The sequence below is a fragment of the Ctenopharyngodon idella genome, chromosome 7 (assembly GCF_019924925.1).
Source record: "Ctenopharyngodon idella isolate HZGC_01 chromosome 7, HZGC01, whole genome shotgun sequence".
In the NCBI taxonomy this organism is placed as follows: Eukaryota; Metazoa; Chordata; class Actinopteri; order Cypriniformes; family Xenocyprididae; genus Ctenopharyngodon; species Ctenopharyngodon idella.
Genome location: NC_067226.1, coordinates 8,267,560 through 8,285,350, shown reverse-complemented (window position 1 = coordinate 8,285,350; position 17,791 = coordinate 8,267,560). Strand labels below are relative to the sequence as shown.

The following is a 17,791-nucleotide window of genomic DNA, read 5'->3' as shown; positions in this document are numbered from 1 at the left end:
ATTTTGGTGAAGATCTTGTATTGACAATGCAAGAGGTGAGCACTCTGTAAAGTCTCCTCTAGCACATGCCAAAAACTTACACTAATGTTAAGATCAGTGCCGATTCATGTGTGAAAATGATTCTTCATGCTCCCTCCCAACCATTCTTTCACAATTTGAGCCTGATGAATCTTGGTTTTGTCACCCTGGAATATGGCCATGAAACGTCTTCTTACATGGTTGTTTAAGAAATGAAAAGCTACACACTCCATCAATCAGGGTTAAAAGAACCGTTGCCAAACATATAACATGCTTGAAACATAATAATTAGCAATAATGATGCAGACTCTTAATTAACTATTTAAATTCAAACAGCAACTTTTTTTTTTTTTAACCAAGCAATGTATAAAAAAATGTACCACTTCCATGCTACTTTATTAAACATTTTATTAATCTCTACAGCATGTGTGTTAAATCTTGCTCCTGGAGGGCCACTATCCTGCAGAGTTTAGCTCCAACCACAATTAAACACACCTGAACTAGCTAATCAAGGTCTTACTAGGCATACTAGAAACTTCCAGGTGTATTGAGGCAAGTTAGAGCTAAGCTCTGCAGGACAGTGTTTGGGTGTGTCTCAATCAGCTCCCTAGTTCAGTAGTCAGGGCACTGATCAGGGAGTCGGCCATTTTGAGGGCTGTCTCAATCACAAAATCCTTCCAGTGCATTCCCTAAAAAGTTTCACAATGCACTGTGAAAAGGAGCATCAATGCTCACTATGTTCCCTTAATGGAAGTTCTGAAGTGCGAAACATATATTGCGTGAGCCAACTCACTACACATAATGACACATGATCGATGTTTTTTAAAGAACAAACCATTATTTTATTATATTTCAACATAAACATATATCGCTAAACAGGTAATGATCATAACCTAGCTAACATTTATAATTTATTTAAGGCTGAAATGTTGCACGTGTATGTAACAAGCAAAGTATTTATCATAATGTACTTTAAATAACATTAAAAAATAACATCAGAAAGATATCAGTTCTGCTGTTGTTCTTAAATACCAGTAGTGATGTTGTACAATGAGGCCGTTGTCATGTCGCCGGAAATAGAGTCATCAATGTCTCAATGAGTAGTGAGCCAGAGTCCTTACTGTCATTACCAGCGCCCGAATTCATACATGATATACTGATTCACGAGCTCGGAAGCTAGGGAGCTGATTGAGACGCACCCTTTGTCTCCTTACCTTGACTAGGACCACCCTACAGAACTTTACAGGTGTTCAGCTTTCTGTGTGTGAGGGTATGTATGGTAATTTATTATAACTGCAGAAGGAGGAAGTGAATAACTAGGGTTTTGATTTCATGCACACACATAAACACAGGTGTGTAATTACTGGTGAGGTAATTATCACTGTAAATATCCCAATTATCACAGGGTCTAGTCTTGTTTATGTACCCCCTGAACAGCATTGGATCTATGTAGGCAGATGCAGCAGATTGTAATGATACCGTTACTGACATAGAATAGCACCAGTGATAATTATGTGAAGAACTCTGTGTTCTGATGTGTAAACGTGTCTGATGAATTGTGGACCCAAATAGCACGTACAAATGTACCCAGGCAGCAGGGAGGCATGGGAGAAATGGGCTGCCCTTAAAAGCATAGCACATACTTGTGTTGCTATGGTTACGGTCCCTATTAGGTAACTAGGTTGCCATAGTGTCTGAAAAGATCAAAGCTCAGAAGCAGAGCAAAGAACTGGGGGTACATGCACTCAAACAGAGAAAACACACACCCTTGCACCCGTACACGCACTCACACAAGGCCACACATGGACTTGGTTTCTTATCAGTCAATATGGAGATAAAAACATGAAAACAAAACCATAAAACAAACCTTGGGAATATTTCTTAGGAAGTGGCATTTTTGGTTTCAAATGACAGACATGCTAAGTTATACAGTACATGAAAAATAAAAGGACAAAAATAGGAGAAATACAACAGGTTATTTAAATGTTTCATTTATTTATTTTTTTCTTATACTTAATTTGTATTGACTGAAATCATTAGAAGTTCCCCTAATTTTTTTTTTTTTGTTGCTTTACTAAATAGTAGGTTATCATAAAGCAGCCTTTCTGACAAGCTGATAACTAACGGTTAATTGCAATTTGTTAACAATCTGTTGGAAGCAATAAAACAGCCTTTGAAGCATCAACTAACAGAATTCGGTTATATTTAGCTCATTGTGTAAGTGGAATCATGCCAATATTGTTTATTTCCACAAAATTATTATTATTTATTGTTTTTTTTTTTTGGAACTGAGGTATATTTATTATTTACCATTAACATCATGCGGTTTGCATTCATTAATAACTCTTAATCCACCTAACAAATGCAGATTGTACAGTAGCTACCTATGGATGGGAGGAAAATTTACCTAAGAATAACCTTGCAAATTTTAGCTACATATTATAATATATAATGTATTACTGTAATATTTACAAACATATAAATGCTTGGTGACAGATTTAGGTTCAACCTTGGTTCTTAAAATATAAATACATTAATCTGTGAGCCTCTCTTCAGTGTCGAGAGAACCACTCGATCTAGAGAAGAGTAGCTATAATGTACAAAAAAAAAATATATATAAAAAAAGATGCTAAGTATTTATGAAAATTTGAGATTGTGTTAAATTAAAAAATTTTAGTAGTGTCTATCTTGGCATCATTATTGAACATAACATTTGCAACAAAGCTTTTGAGGAAGTATTGCTACTTGTCAATCTAGTTTCTCCACTTGTAGATTGTAAAAACTCCATAAAAAACGTATTGGCAGTGAGTTCACTTCAAACTAACTGGATATAGATATACTTATTGGTTGGTTAAAATGTTTTGCACATTTTGACACATCAGTTTGATAGTTTCTGCTGCATGATTCTAAAAGAAAGCATGAGTGCAGTCGACTTTCTGTTTGACAAGTTTAGAATCTCACTTCATTTAAATAACCTCATTTTCACTGGAGTGTACTGATGTCCTCGCTGGGAAAAGAAAGTGTTAGAAAGCAATTAAGAACATTATAAATACCAACTCGAGATTCAATTTGTCCACTAACACTTATACCCTAAGCAAACACAGGACTTAACAATAAGGACTGCATGATGGCCCAGGGCCAGAGTGAAAGAGTTTCGGGTCAGTTATCAGATGCTAGAGCATATTGTCACAGTTGTTCATTGATCTTTTTTTTTTTATGCCTTCCAAACTTTTTCTGTGCATTTCTGTGATGTACTGAACATTGCAGTTGCAAATTCTGCTGAAAAATGCCACCAAGATCAAGGTCATGTGGCTTACTAACATACTGTGAAGTTTCTTTGAAAGCTGCAAATTAAAATTGTCATAATTTACTCACCCTCATGTAATTCCAAACCTGTATGTCTTTCTTTCTTCTGCAGAATACAAAAGAAGATATTTTGAAGAATATTAGCAATCTACTTGGTTCCCATTGACTTCCATTATATGAACAAAAAATGAAAGTCAATGGGAAAAGAAACGGTTTGGTTACCAGCATTCTTCAAAATATCTTCTTTCATGTTCCACAGAAGAAAGAAAGGCATGCAGGTTTAGAACAACATGATAGTGAGTAAATTATGATAGAGATTTCATTTTTGGGTGAAATATCCCTTTAACATAACAAGTAGTAATAAGAATCTAATAAATTATTTGTTGTAAAAACGTAAACTTAAAACTTAAATGTTCAAATATATAAATCTGTTTTTCTAACATATGTGACCCTGGACCACAAAACCAGTTTATTTTTTTTTATTTTTTGATGAATAAATAAGCTTTCCGTTGATGTATGGTTTGTTAGGATTGGACAATATTTGGAAAATCTGGAATCTGAGGGTGCAAAAAAAATCTAAATATTGAGAAAATCGCCTTTAAAGTTGTCCAAATGAAGTTCTTAGCAACACAGAAATACATTTTTGATATATTTACTGTAGGAAATTTACAAAATATCTTTATGGAACATGATCTTTACTTAATATCCCAATGATTTTTGGCATAAAAGAAAAATCGATAATTTTGACCCATACAATGCATTGTTGGCTATTACTACAGATATACCCGTGCGACTTATGATTGGTTTTGTGGTTCAGGGTCACATATTTAATAATGTTACTAAAAATAATAACATTTATCTGTGATGGGGCCAGCAGGAAAAATTCTTATTGTTGAGTCCCAAAGTGCAAACAGCAAACAAAGGCAACTGATGATTACAGCAGCAGCACAACAGAGAACAACATCATTAGTTTGAGCCCATTCCAATTTAAAGGCAGCTTTGTGAATATTTGTTGTGATCCACAAAAACAACAAAAAGTTAATGGATAGGTTTGACCTTATAACCCTGTAAACATTCTAGATACTCTAAATATTCATTCGCAAGCGTGGGCAACACGAAAAGCATATTTACAGTACAGACACATGTACAAACACACACATATTAAACACGCATGCACTCAAATACACATTTTACACACCACTTCAAGTTGACAAAACTGTCAGCCACCAACAAAAATGTCCCTCTGAAATACATTTAAACGTGTCAGAGCGGGTCTTCCATCTATTCTTGTACAACAAACAGACTTAAAGAGCTTTATCAGGAAGTGGGAGGGGTGTTCTGGGCCATGCACACAGTGGTTGGAACACCACGATTCATGACACACACAGAGTCTGCAGGCGGTTTGTGCCGGCCCAGCCGGGAAGCCTCTACAGACATGAAAAAGAAGAGAGACAACAGACAAGTTATTACCCAGACACCTAGAGAACAAAGACGGGTGAAGAGGGTGCGGGATGACGTGCGAGCCAGCGCAGAGGAGAGATGGAAAGGGTCAGGAGGAGTAGGAGGAAGGGATGAAAGGAGAGCAGAGGGTGACGTTAATGCGGTCTGCTAGCAGGCACGTTTAGCAGGCGTAAGGCAGGCTTTAGCATCATACCTCATTGAGCAGAGTGTATGTTGACACCGCTTGTTCAAAACTTCAGCTTGTTCACAGCATGCAGGTGTTTCACTGTTTCCTTCAAATGTTAATGGTTTAATTCATCACCATGCTCATCAGTGCAGTCTGCCATGCTGCTCCACCTGGAGACACTTTTTTTTTTTTGTTCCTTTTCACTTGCTTTTTCACCTTCCAATCCAGCTCTTTGTGCCTGTCAACTTCAGGTCAAAGAGAGTATTGGTACAGAGAAACATCAATGGGAATCAATGGGAAAAAAACAAAAACAAAAAACAAGCACGCTAACAAGTTTCATACAAAATTTATTTCATGCTATGATTGTAGTCATGTTTTCCTGTTTTTCTATGCAGTTATTGTTGCATAACATAGTGCATGCATTTGTTTTCCCCCAAAGTTCTAAATTGCATACAATTCTCTTATAATGTAAATATACATCTGTCTTTTTTGCTTTTCTTTGTTTTAGTACCTAAAAGTAATGAGCGAAAATGTAAAACATCTCGACAGGATGCCATTTTTCTTATTTTTGATGTTTTTTCTCCAAAAATAACACTGTCAAAAGTTTGCACTTGATATGTGAAATAAACAGTTGCTCACGACAGTTTCCACAGGATCTATTCACTGATAATTATGACATAAAACAGAAAAATAACTCATTTTGCTCAGTTTTTTTCTCTATAAGATCCAGAATCACAAGCATGCCAGACAGAAACAAAGTTGAAAAGTGGAATTTACAATCTATCTCATGACAGTAACCACTAGTGTCTCATTCAGAATTTGAGGTCAATGTGACCAGAGCTGAGTCGTGTGGTTAACAACAAAGACAGAATGAAACGAAAGAAATCTGATGCTGAAATAAAGAACATGGTCTCTGAACATCTCATTATTCATGGCTACATGTCAATTCTGCAAAAGTCAAGAACTCTTGAAAGAAAATATTTGTTTTATACAGATATTCATAACAGATATAGAATATTTTCCTCTTTTTTTTTTTAATGTAACACCATGCAGCTCATGCTAAAATGAACAGGTAAGAGTCCACTACATCTGTCACTGCAGGTACTATCATTAGTATTATGATTATAAAACTCATTTTGCTGGCTTTAAAGCCATCAATTCGTGTCGCTCTGCAGTCGATGGTCCTTAAGGTCTTCCTTTAAAAAAAGTCCTGGTCCATGAGATCCCTCACACAGTCGGAATCTGAATAAAAACGTTTGCCACTGCGTCGACTGGCAACATCCTCAATTGTGCTCTTTTTCTCTCTACATGTACGTCCCTCCTTTGAATTCCAGCCTGAAATCCCTCTGGCCATTGTGGAGTCCAGCAAGGCTGGAGAAGGGAAGGTTTTGAGATGCTGCTGCCTTCTCAGGTCACTTTGAGCACCTCTGACTGCATATACTTAACTAGGGCAGTTTCCTCTTTGCAGGGATCTGCAGTAGAAAATACAGGGGAGGATGGGATTGCTCAGGGTCATCCAGCCATTGGGTCTTGTTTTCATTCAGCTCACAGAATGAGGAAGAAATGGGCTGAGAAAATAAGCCATTTCTGTATGGTAAAAACGTTCTTTTGGGTTGCTTTCGCAATCCAGGGCTAAAAAGTTTGGAGAAAGAGAGATGGACAGAAATGCACAGGGAGAATGAAAGAATTGCAGAGGAAGGAGAAACATTTGCCGGAGACAGCGGAGGAGAGGAAAAGGGAGTCCTGATACCTCCTACCTGGGGTCTCATTAAACAAGTGATGAAGAAAGAAGGGAGCAAGACTCCACTAAAGCAAAGCAAAAATTAAATGGGGAAACTAAACAAAAAAAGAAACTGATAGAGGATAGAGATGGCTATTGTTTTGTCTTCCAGGTGTCAGAAAGCATTTTATGCAAGAATATACTCAGATGGGAGAGGATTTATAAGTAAATATTCATAGCAAATCCTTAAAAATGTCATGATTTATATCATTTGAATGGAGGTTTTCCCTCATTAGATGGCAGTCTTTCTATCAGAAGTTTCCAGTTCTGAAGTGGTCCCTGGAAAAATAATGTGCTCTTAAAGAAAGGTTTACCTTCCTCATCCCAGTTCTTTTATTATGTCTGATAAACACTCGTAACTAGGGAATCCTTAAAAATTTCCCTGAGATCTTTTGTAGATTTGCTTTCTCTGATGGCTTTGTATGAGTCAAGAGTCGGTGTATGTTAAGACAAGAAACAAGCAAAACGGACGGAAGAGGAGAGGAGGAGACAAAAACACAGCTCCAGAAGACAAGGACCAGAGAACAAGACAAACCAGACCAAATCAAACACCGCAGAGAACAGAAGGCAGCAGAGCAGGAGGAAGACCCAGGGAGACAGCTCTAACTACACCACTGCTCCATTTCTTAGAGAATGGAGGGAATTGGAGAATGGGACCGCCGGAGGAGAACAGGTGGGCCGCAGGACCCGGTGGACATCGATACTACCTCGGCCAGTGTTCGGGCCTTGCTGGTTATGGTGCCCAGGCTTCGGGACTTTTGATAACCTTGGTTTATTGGAGAGAAATGTGCACATGGCAGTTGCTGAGACCCAAAGGTTTAGTCTTGACATCTGTCAGTTTGCTCCACACCATGTTTGCTGCTATGGGTCAGGTTTAAAGGGTTTAAGATTGCATGCAATCTCTGTGTGAGGGCATGCAGAAAGATCGGTTGGTTAATCTGGCATTAGAGCGAGCAAAGAAGGCTGTGGATTGCAAGGCAAAAGTTTCGAGTTGAATTTAGCAGTTCACAGATTTGTTGATCTAGAAAATCAAATTAACTCATAAATTTGAAATTAAGGCAACCGAGAATCCAGTCCATTGATTTGTCAGGGTCAGACCCTCAGTTTCAGGCACTTTTCTATAGTCTATTTAAATGACTTACGCTATCATTTTGAGTCATTCTGACCAAAAACATTTTGATTATATGCACAATGAAAAAGGAACGTCTCTGCTTTCAAATGATATAGTTATTACACTGTAAACTCTAACGCTCAAAATAATTAATTGGTTTGAGTAGGACAAACTCAAATTAAACAAATTAGCTAATTAACTTTTATGAGTATTTAGAACTTTCTTTTTCTTTTGAGTTCACGAAACTGACACATTTTAAGTCATCTGAATTGTTTAATTGTTTTCAGTTTTACGAACTTGTTTCTTTTAATTTTGACAAACTTAAATTTACCTGAAACTGGGCTGGGATTTCTATTGCCCAGCATGCTTTGCCATGACAGTTGAAAGGGAGAATAAATGCTAAAATTAAGTTATATAATGTTTTTTTGTGCAAGATTAATGTTAAGTGGTGAATTTAGTAGTGTTATATGCTTTGCTGTCCCAATTTAGAAGAGTTTCTGTTATGTGGGTTTTTTGGGGGGTTACTGTTCTGTATCGCCGTACCCTTTCAGCAATTGCTATGCTATGTTCATTTTATCAAAGCATTGTGTTAATTAGCATTTGTTGAATTAGCTAGTTATAGCTAGCTAAATTTGCACTACTAAAAATATAATTTAAGATGTGGTTGCCAATAGCCTCGTGGGCAGTGCGCCGACATATAGCACCATTGCGCTTCGGGCAACCCAAGTTCGAGTCCTGGCTCGCGAACCCCCTCTCTCTCTCCCACTTTGCTTCCTGTCTGCTTATGTAAAATATATATAAGTTAAGATTACATGATAATTTTAAGTTTAATGTATGAACTTACTAAAAAATTTCAAGTTGAGCAATCAAAATGTATGAGTACAAAATTGAAATCTTCCAGTTCTGCTTACTTGAATTTGAATTTCTTAACTTAAAAATGATTTAGAAAAACTGATTACCTCAAATTTTTTGAGTTTTGCCAACATTTTTGGGTTTACAGTGTATGTTTACAAACTGTTATCGAGATATAATCATTTAAATTGTGCCTGTAATGAAAACCTGTTTCGTTTCAAACTTGTTTTTCCAGAATTAGGACATTTATTCAAACATACATTAAACAATTAAGACATCAGTAGCATAAAAAACATAATGCTAAAATACTGAATATATTTAACAATACATTTACGATTTAAAAGCTATGTGATTTTTTTTCTAGCAAGTTATGGACAGTGAATGAATTTCCTGGGGAAACTGTATCATCTGGTGACAACGTTTATTGGGCAATTACTTGAGAGATTATAAAGTAATAGATAAACTGAACATACCTCTGATGTTCATTCATTTTTGCTTATTTTTTTGTGCTACAACTAGTAGTAAAAAGAAAGAGACGATCAGTTTATGTGCATTCCGTAATTGTTTGAATCTTAAAATGTACATAATTTGAAAACAGAAGCGTTGTTTTATTAAAAATAAAGAATTTTTTGCTTATCACATTTCTCCACTAATGACTCATTGCGACATTTGACTCAAAATGAAAGAGTGTGTCACATATGTCAGTGGTGTATACTGTACACCATCTCCAACATATTCTTTGCCTTTGTGCAAAACCAAGTCTTCCCTTTCTCATCCAATACCATACAGGCATCAGGACAGATTGTGCAGCAAGGATCAAAAGACTGTCCCAACACATGCACAACATAATGCTACAGAAAGAAAACGGCACTCCGAAAAAGCACTACATGCGTGCACGCATCCACACACACACACACACACCTCACACACATCTCTCAAAAAACACTCTTACACAAACATATATAAAACACAAAGACAACGAAACACATTTGTTGGGAAAAGTGTGTGTAGTTTTGCTTGGTGATGATGTTGACCATCTTGTGGTGCTTTTGGCTGCGGGTAAGATCTGGAGTCAAACAGAGCATGCTCACACAGAGCAACATGTCATAAGACACAGACAGACAGCGTTACTGGTTAGAAAATGATCATGTGACAAATTGGTGGACGGTAACAGGATATTCTTTTGAATGTAATCAGAAATGGCCGCTGTAGGTGGAAAGTTCACTCTATATGCGATCTGAAGTCTATTTATAAACTAGAACAGTGATGTCAGATGACATGAAAACGTGTTGGTCTTAATATCACTACATTTGCTGATGTTAATTGACAGCCTGTGAAGCTACATAGCGTGTAGGGGCCTTTTATTTATCTAAGGCTGCTGTGAGCGGTTTGAACGCTATGACGTATGACAGCGAAACAGGGATGGATATCAGGTGGTGACCCTGGCATGGCCATCTTCTGGGCTGTGCGCCCAGCCTAGCTGCAGCAGTGGGTAACCCTGTGTGCCATGCGTCGGGCCGGCCGGCTCCGCCCCTGACCTCCCTGAGAACATTCCGGCTATGAGCCATTCGGGTAGCATAAGGAAGACGGGGAGAGAGTGAGAGATGGAAGGAGGTACAAACATAGAGACAGACCACAGGCATGTACAGTGGTGGAAGAAACAAGTAAAAAAACAAACAAACAACAAAGAAAAACAGAAAAAAGGGAATATTAAGGTTGGCCCCAGAAGGCAGTTGTATGTGTGTTAATATGAGTTTGACGTAATGCAGCGTGGTGTGGAAAAAAAAACTTATTTACAATATGTTAAAAGAGAAGAAGGTTGAAGAAATGTGGCTTGTGGAAGGATCTGAGCGTGCAGGGAAGGGTCCTTATTGGATATTTCCTGTCTAATATTATTTACATATGAACAAATTTGACAGTAATGTTTGATATTATAAAATAACTAATGGAAGTGAAACTTAAAACAAAAGATGCAGTTTGTGACTGAGGAAATTTAAGTATAAATTTGGCCTTTTATTTCATTTGTGATAAAAATGGCAGCTTTGCATCATTGTTACTGTCTGTTGTGGGCGCGCTCTGCTTGTCTGTATGCTTTGACTGTCTTTATTTACTTTATTTACTGTGTAATACATTTGTTCATGTGAATGTGTATGTGTATGTCAGACAATAGCCTCACGCAGAGGTAACATACCCTTCCTCACTCGGGTGCCTGTGTTTGTAGATCGTCTGCCGACGTTCAGCAGAAAACATGGAGTGTCTCCCCGTGACTCGCTTGGGTTAAAGAGCTGGCCGTCCTCAGGGGAAATGGCTTGGTCTATGTGGGGACAATCCTCATTGGCCAGCGCTGCTTTTGCTGCCTCACCGTTCACTTTGGGATCTTCAAACACACAAGCAGATGTAAGAACAACATGTAGCCATGGAGATACACCAAGGCTGATGCAAGCGAGGACGAAAGAGAGTAATGGGAAGCCCAGCTTGTGACATGGAAGTAAATCTATTTTATGTATGCATGCATTTAATAAATTATTTTGAGGTGTAAATAAGCGACTAGTGTTTTTGAAGCATACTCATTCAACAACAAAAGTAATGTTCACCTGATACAGTGTTTCAGTAGGGGTTCTGGTTTAACTATCATACTTAAAGGTTTCTGGGGAAATACACTCCAAAAATAAATTAGTTAATGTCTGAGAACCACTAAATTTGCTTTTTTCATATGCTTTTTCACTGGTTAGGCCACATTCACTTCATTCCTTCACTTCACTCTATCTCTGTCCATTTTTAAGTAAAATCCAGTTCAAACTAAAATTAATGTGCAATTAAAATCCTAAAAGGTCCCAGGAATTTGTTGTCTTTGATCATGTAAACTAACTGTTTCCATTTTTAATATGCAGTTAATAATATGCAATAGTAAAAATTACTATAAAATTAACTAGTAATAATAGTAATATGCATTAGTAAAATAGTGGGCAAAATAATAATGTGCAAAAGTAGAAATTTGTTTTTAAGAATGCTCATAGTGTCCAAATAAAATGGTGTTTTCATAATTTCCATCTATTATATTCTATGTAATCTAAATTATCAACCAAATTAAACCTACATTTTTAAATTATTACCAACTTGTGGAGTAACACCAAGGACACTGGTTCAGTTCCCAAGAAAAGCATGAACTGATAAAATACATAGCTTAGATGCAGTTGTTATTCATATTTTGTATTTGATAAAAGTGGCTGCTAAATGCATAAATGTAAATAATATAATCTAATTGTATCCCACGTTTTCACCCATATATTTATTGTATGGGAACAAATTTAGCTGAGAATTAGTTAAATAAAAAAATTAAAAAATCCAAACCTCTCTTGTTTTCAGCACTACATTTGACCAAACAGCAGGGTGCAGCTCTGGTTTTGTTCCAAAAAAAAAAAAAAAAAAAAGGAGGAGCATTGAATTATAGCCCCTAGCCATGGTGTAATATATAGAAACAGCTCATGGCAACCTGCCTTTTCACCTGTGAGCTCTCTGGCAGCCAGAAGCTTCTGCTCAGTCGATTTACGCCTCATCGATCAGACCTGTGAGAAGGGAGAGCACTGCCAAAGCTCCTCAGAGGAAAGAGTGCTGTGAACTATCATTTCTCCCACCTGGATTTTCCATTGTATCGCCAACACTGATTCAAGCAGGCTCTTGCTAACATATTAGTGTCAACAAAAGAGCATCTATCAGCAAGTACATTGCGGTTATTCAAATGGGACAGGAGTCCTGTTGGTTATATTAGACTGGCTACATTTCATTATGGTCTATTGATAGATAGTACAACATGCATACCCTGTAGACACATGCGCACTATGGTGTACATTACCATGGTGACTCAACAAATTATTGATAACTGCTTGAAGGGTTATTTCACCCAAAAATAATTCACGAGTTCACACTTACAAATAAGTCAGATAAATAAATAGTATGCGTATTTGGCGTGCTGTCCGAGGAGAGGGCTCCGAGCTCGGTATTTGGCCTGAACCCAGAGTACTCCCCCCGTATTCTGGTTAGGAAGATAGCCAGGCGAGTGTGAGATTTGGTTAGGAAGATAACCGGGCGAGTGTGAGGAGACGGGGTGGTGGAGGGATGCTGAGAAACTGCCGAGGAACATGGGTGAGTCGACTGCGTATTTATAATGTCCTCCACTTATGCTGATTGGGTAGACATGTTGATTACTGATTGCTGACAGCTGGTTGGAATGACGTGATGATTGGAAGGATCATTTGAAAGCGCTCCTTCCGAATTTTGTTAATAAAACATCATAATGAAAATCCTATCATCATTTACTCACCATCATGTCGTTCCAAACCTGTATGACTTCTTCCGTGGAATACAACAGGAAAAAATGTATGTACTGGTTGTTCTTTTCTATGCAATTACAGTGAATGGGGACTGGAGCTTTTAAGCTTCTAAAGGCATATCAGAAGTATCATAAAGATATCATTAAAGTAGTCCATATGACGTGTACACTATATTTTTTAAGTCTTCCAAAGCCATACAAAAGTTTTGTGATGAACAAACTGAAACTGAATCAACTGGAAAGATTCAAAAGAATGATTTGTTCAACAATTTGACATCACCAATTCTCGAATAAACTCTGATAACTGACCCTTCGGCAGGAGTTTGATTGAGAGGCGATCTAACCAATCATAACGCCGAATCCTCCATTTTGTCCGACAAAGCAGTCAGGGGAGTTAGCAGATTAACGTAGGTGGACTTGAACTTGAAAAATGGTGTGTACTGACGTCTTTCCGCGATTGAAACACCATTCCTCATGATGTTCATTCATGTTTATTTGATGCTATACATGAATTAGTAGGATGAGATGATCGGTTCACGAGCCGCTTGAATTGAGGGTGCTGCAGTGATCTGTCACGACACATTAAAGAGCCACAAAACAGTATTTATTGTTTAAATTTCTTTAAAAATTACAAAATTTGAAATTTGAGACTTTGTTTCATATCAAAAGTAACCTGCTCTGTCTAGCCTGTCGATGCGTTGCCAGTGTCCTCTTTGCTACGCGATGTGTTTTTCACTGCGTGAGAACATGATGTGTGGCAAGAGATCGGCATGGCTTGTCGGACATAGCAACAGTAACTAAAGGGGGCAGGTCTTTGCGAACGGTCACACAAAGCTATCATTAAGCTTCTGACTTGGAAGCTTATAGAGCACAAGTCATATGACCCACTTTCATGATACTTTATGAAACAGCCCCAGGTCTTTTTCACTTTATTATACTGAAAAGAGCGGTCATTATATTCTTCAAAAATAACCGAAGAAAGTCATAAAGGTTTGGAATGACATGAGGGTGAGTAAATGATGGCAGAATTTTCATTTTAGTGAACTTTCCCATTAATTGGTGCTTTAATTCCCTTTAGGTCATGTTATTCCAGAAAATAAAACATGAGGCTAAGCATGATTCAGGTCACATATTGTCATTTGTCCAGTCTAGCAAGTTTAACTCTGCAACTGTGAATAGAGAATAGAGAATTCTAAGAAATTTCAAGGCTGCTGTTATTTGTATTGGTATTTTCTGAGTGTGTTTATTCATAGTTCATGGTGTGTGCACATTTATAGTATGAGCTAACTTAAAAACACACACACACACACACAGGAAAAGTTGTGAAGAGATACAAGCCTCTTAGATGGATGACTCATCTTTATGAATAATCTGATGAACAGGCATTCCTCTCACTGTCTCTACAGTTGTTTCTGTTTTTCTTTCACTTTCACACAGCAGGCAAAAAAACTGTTTCTCCATGATGGCCATTTAAAAATTTGTCAACAATTATTGTATAACAAAACAAAAAAATCAAGCAATAATAAAGTCTCTATTTCATTATATTAATAGATATTTTGTGGAGTGACTCATCACATGGCATTTACAGCTCAGGTGATTGACTTAAAAAGTTTCAAATAGTGTTTGTGAAGTTATTTTAATTTCCATACCCAGTATACCTTTTTCTCATGTAAAATGCTATGCCTGGTTTTGCCACCTGTCGCAGTCACATTTTTGATGTCTGTCAAGTTCCTAGTCACAACACATGAATAATTTGTAACTTGTTAAAAAATGTATGAAATGTATAAAGAATATAACAGTACCAAATATAGTACCATTAAATATAGCTAAAATCTCAAAGGCGTTTGAGACATTTTGTTCAGCTGGTTAGTGTATAGAAAAAATAATCCAATTCATCCAATAATGATTCTCAATTCAATATTGTCTCTTCTCAAAGTGTGTACAGTATGTGCGGTTAAACAAAGTGTATGAATACATGATAATGGCTATTTTAGACTGTCTTTCTCCTCAAGCAGGAATTTTCAGCTCTAATTCTGTGTGAATGAGAACCTGCTCACTTTAAGTACACACACGGTCATTATTATTTACATATTTGAGGTAGAGCCCCAGTGAAGGACAGATCTCCTGGGACCCTGCTGCACCTGCCCTACTTCCTCACTGCTATTTCTGCTTCGAGTGTTTAACACCATCAAATCCTTCTCTTCATCAGTCCCCTCACTTTCTGCACTTTCCTCATTTTTATCCATTTATAAACCCCTATAATATGACATATAAAGTTTAGGCATCAATTCAGATCATTGGCCACATACATAGTACATAAAAATGGTTGTAAGTTTTATGTTGTTCTGTACACACTGTTCAGTTGTTTATGGATTACTGGGAACTATTTTACAATCAAATTCAGTCTTGAAAAATTCACAAGCACATTTACAATAAATAAATGTGTAGAGTGTGCAGGATCATATATATATATATATATATATATATATATATATATATAGGGTAAACGTAAGCTCAAGTACCCATTAAGCACACTACCATCTTTGAGCTCAGATTATAAAAAGAAAAAATAATGTATTACCCTACTTGATGTCTTAACCAATTGATGTGTTTGTTACTACATACCTCCTGTAATTTCAAGAAAATCAGACCATTGCACACTGAGATATGGGTATCCATGTGTTCACACTGTCTGGCGGCCATTTTGAAACCTGTCTGAAAGCTTTCACCAAAAGAGGAGCTCCTTAAATGTGCATTTTTAAGGTAGTTAAGCCTTTTTTGGGGGGTAGTTATAACTACTTACTGCAAAATTAAGAGATTAATGTTTAGACTTTTGCACATTATAACCTGGAACCTGCATGTTGAAAATAATTAGTTAGATCCAAAAGATAGTTTTAGCAACATAGCGCAGATGCTACAGAACATAGTTAGCCTACTAGCTGTATAAGATTGTTTGCTACCGTAATACATTATTTTACAGGCATTACTGGGTTGTACTTCTAAATTTTTAATATTATAAATTTACAGTTTATTAATGGTCTGTGGTTTTACAATGCTGCAATATTTAAAGACGTCATATTATTGTTAGGTGAGCTTAAAGGGTGCACTACTATGAAAATCACACAGCTTCAGTGTGACATCAATAAGAAAAAGTATAATTTCATAGATATTGTCAATAATAGTTTTTTATATTAAAATATGTATAAACTTAATACATGACCTAGATTATTTATTTCACAAAATCTTGTCCTTTAAATTTAATGTAATATTTATTAATTAAAAATTATTGCTGCTCCAATTAAGCTCAGTGTGCTCCCTTAAAGCTCATCCACATTAAACATCTATGTAAATACTTCATAAACTGACTTTAAATATTAACTGATGGTTGTCACTTTAAGTTAATCTTTATAAAATGATTAATAACTTATTTTCACAGCCTTAAAGGGATAGTTCACCCAAAAATAAAAATTACCCCATGATTTACTCACCATCAAGCTATCCTCGGTGTATATGACTTTCTTCTTTCAGACGAATACAATCGGAGTTATATTAAATAATGTCCTGGCTCTTCCAAGCTTTGTAATGACAGTAAATAGAGGATGAGATTTTGAAGCCCAAAAAAGTGCAACCATCCATCATAAAATATATCCGGGGGGTAATAAAGGCCTTCCGAAGCGAAGCGATGCATTTGTGTAAGAAAAATATCCATATTTAAAACTTTCTGACAGACAGCCGTACACATCGATTTACGGCGAAAGAGTGAACTCTGACTGGATGCATGACGTAATGACGAATGCGGAAGCGCAGCGGATAGAGCAAAACAAAACACCGGTCACGAATTAGAATATATAACTGATAAAATTGAATGCCTTGTTGCTTGATTTTAGTGTTCCGTTTTTTGTTTTTTTTGTTTTTTGTTTTTGTGATTGACTCTGCACCTTCAAATAAAACATTTTTCAATTCGTTAAAAAGGTTGTTTACAATAAACAAGAATTTTTAATAAAACTGTTGTGAGCTTAATGGCAACCGGGGTGTGCTTAAAGGGTACCAAAATGTACCCATTAAGCACAGCCAGACTTTTTGCATTTAATGATGTACATCTTAATTGAAATTCTTTTGTCATTTAAAATAAAATTAAATATTATGGTGTGAGAGATTAATATTTTATTTTAACATAACTTCTTGTACTGAAACCAATATTCTGTGCACTAAAAATGTCTCAATGTAGATTTTGGTGAGCTTAATAGGTACGTTCATCCTATATATATATATATATATATATATATATATATATATATACAATAATATATGAACATAGCATCTTCTTTGAATCTTTTCCAGCAGTGACAGTATGATTTTAAGATCTATTTTTTTGACATCCTTAAGGGAAAACTGAGGGTTTCATACAGAACATTCATGGTTTTATACTGCGTCAGCAGAGGAACTTTATTAAAACGATGGACTGAATGTGCCTAACATGTTTTTTTTGTTTTTTTTTCCTGTCACTGGATCCAATTAATAGCAACTATTCCTTAAAATATACAAGGGTGCTGATTATATACAATATGTCGAACCCAAACTATATATTAAAGGGGTGGTCTAATGCTATTTCATGCATTCTGACTTATTTACACTGTTAAAGAGTTGCATTCTCATGCTAAACATGGCCAAAGTTTCAAAACACGAGTTGGATGTATGACGGAGTATTTCTGTGCCAAATACACTACTTTCGGAGAGTTTTATTCGAGTATGGCCCTTTATCATGTA

At 36.5% G+C, this 17,791-nt stretch overlaps 1 protein-coding gene across 4 annotated transcripts in view; it reads right to left on the bottom strand.

Moving 5' to 3' along the window:
* Positions 1-2,070: 2,070 nt before the first annotated feature.
* kcnc1a (potassium voltage-gated channel, Shaw-related subfamily, member 1a) overlaps positions 2,071-17,791 on the bottom strand; it is a 56,295-nt gene continuing 40,574 nt past the window's right edge. For 2 of the 4 annotated variants that reach the window (XM_051898734.1, XM_051898731.1), the window contains exons 3-4: positions 10,886-11,071; positions 5,282-10,251 (exon numbers count right to left, since the gene is read on the bottom strand). In XM_051898734.1, the coding sequence (XP_051754694.1) occupies positions 10,124-10,251; positions 10,886-11,071 (314 nt within the window). In that variant the 3' untranslated portion in view covers positions 5,282-10,123. Of the gene's footprint in view, positions 4,752-5,281; positions 10,252-10,885; positions 11,072-17,791 lie in introns of those variants that run through there. The other 2 variants (XM_051898732.1, XM_051898733.1) reach the window with 2 other exon arrangements.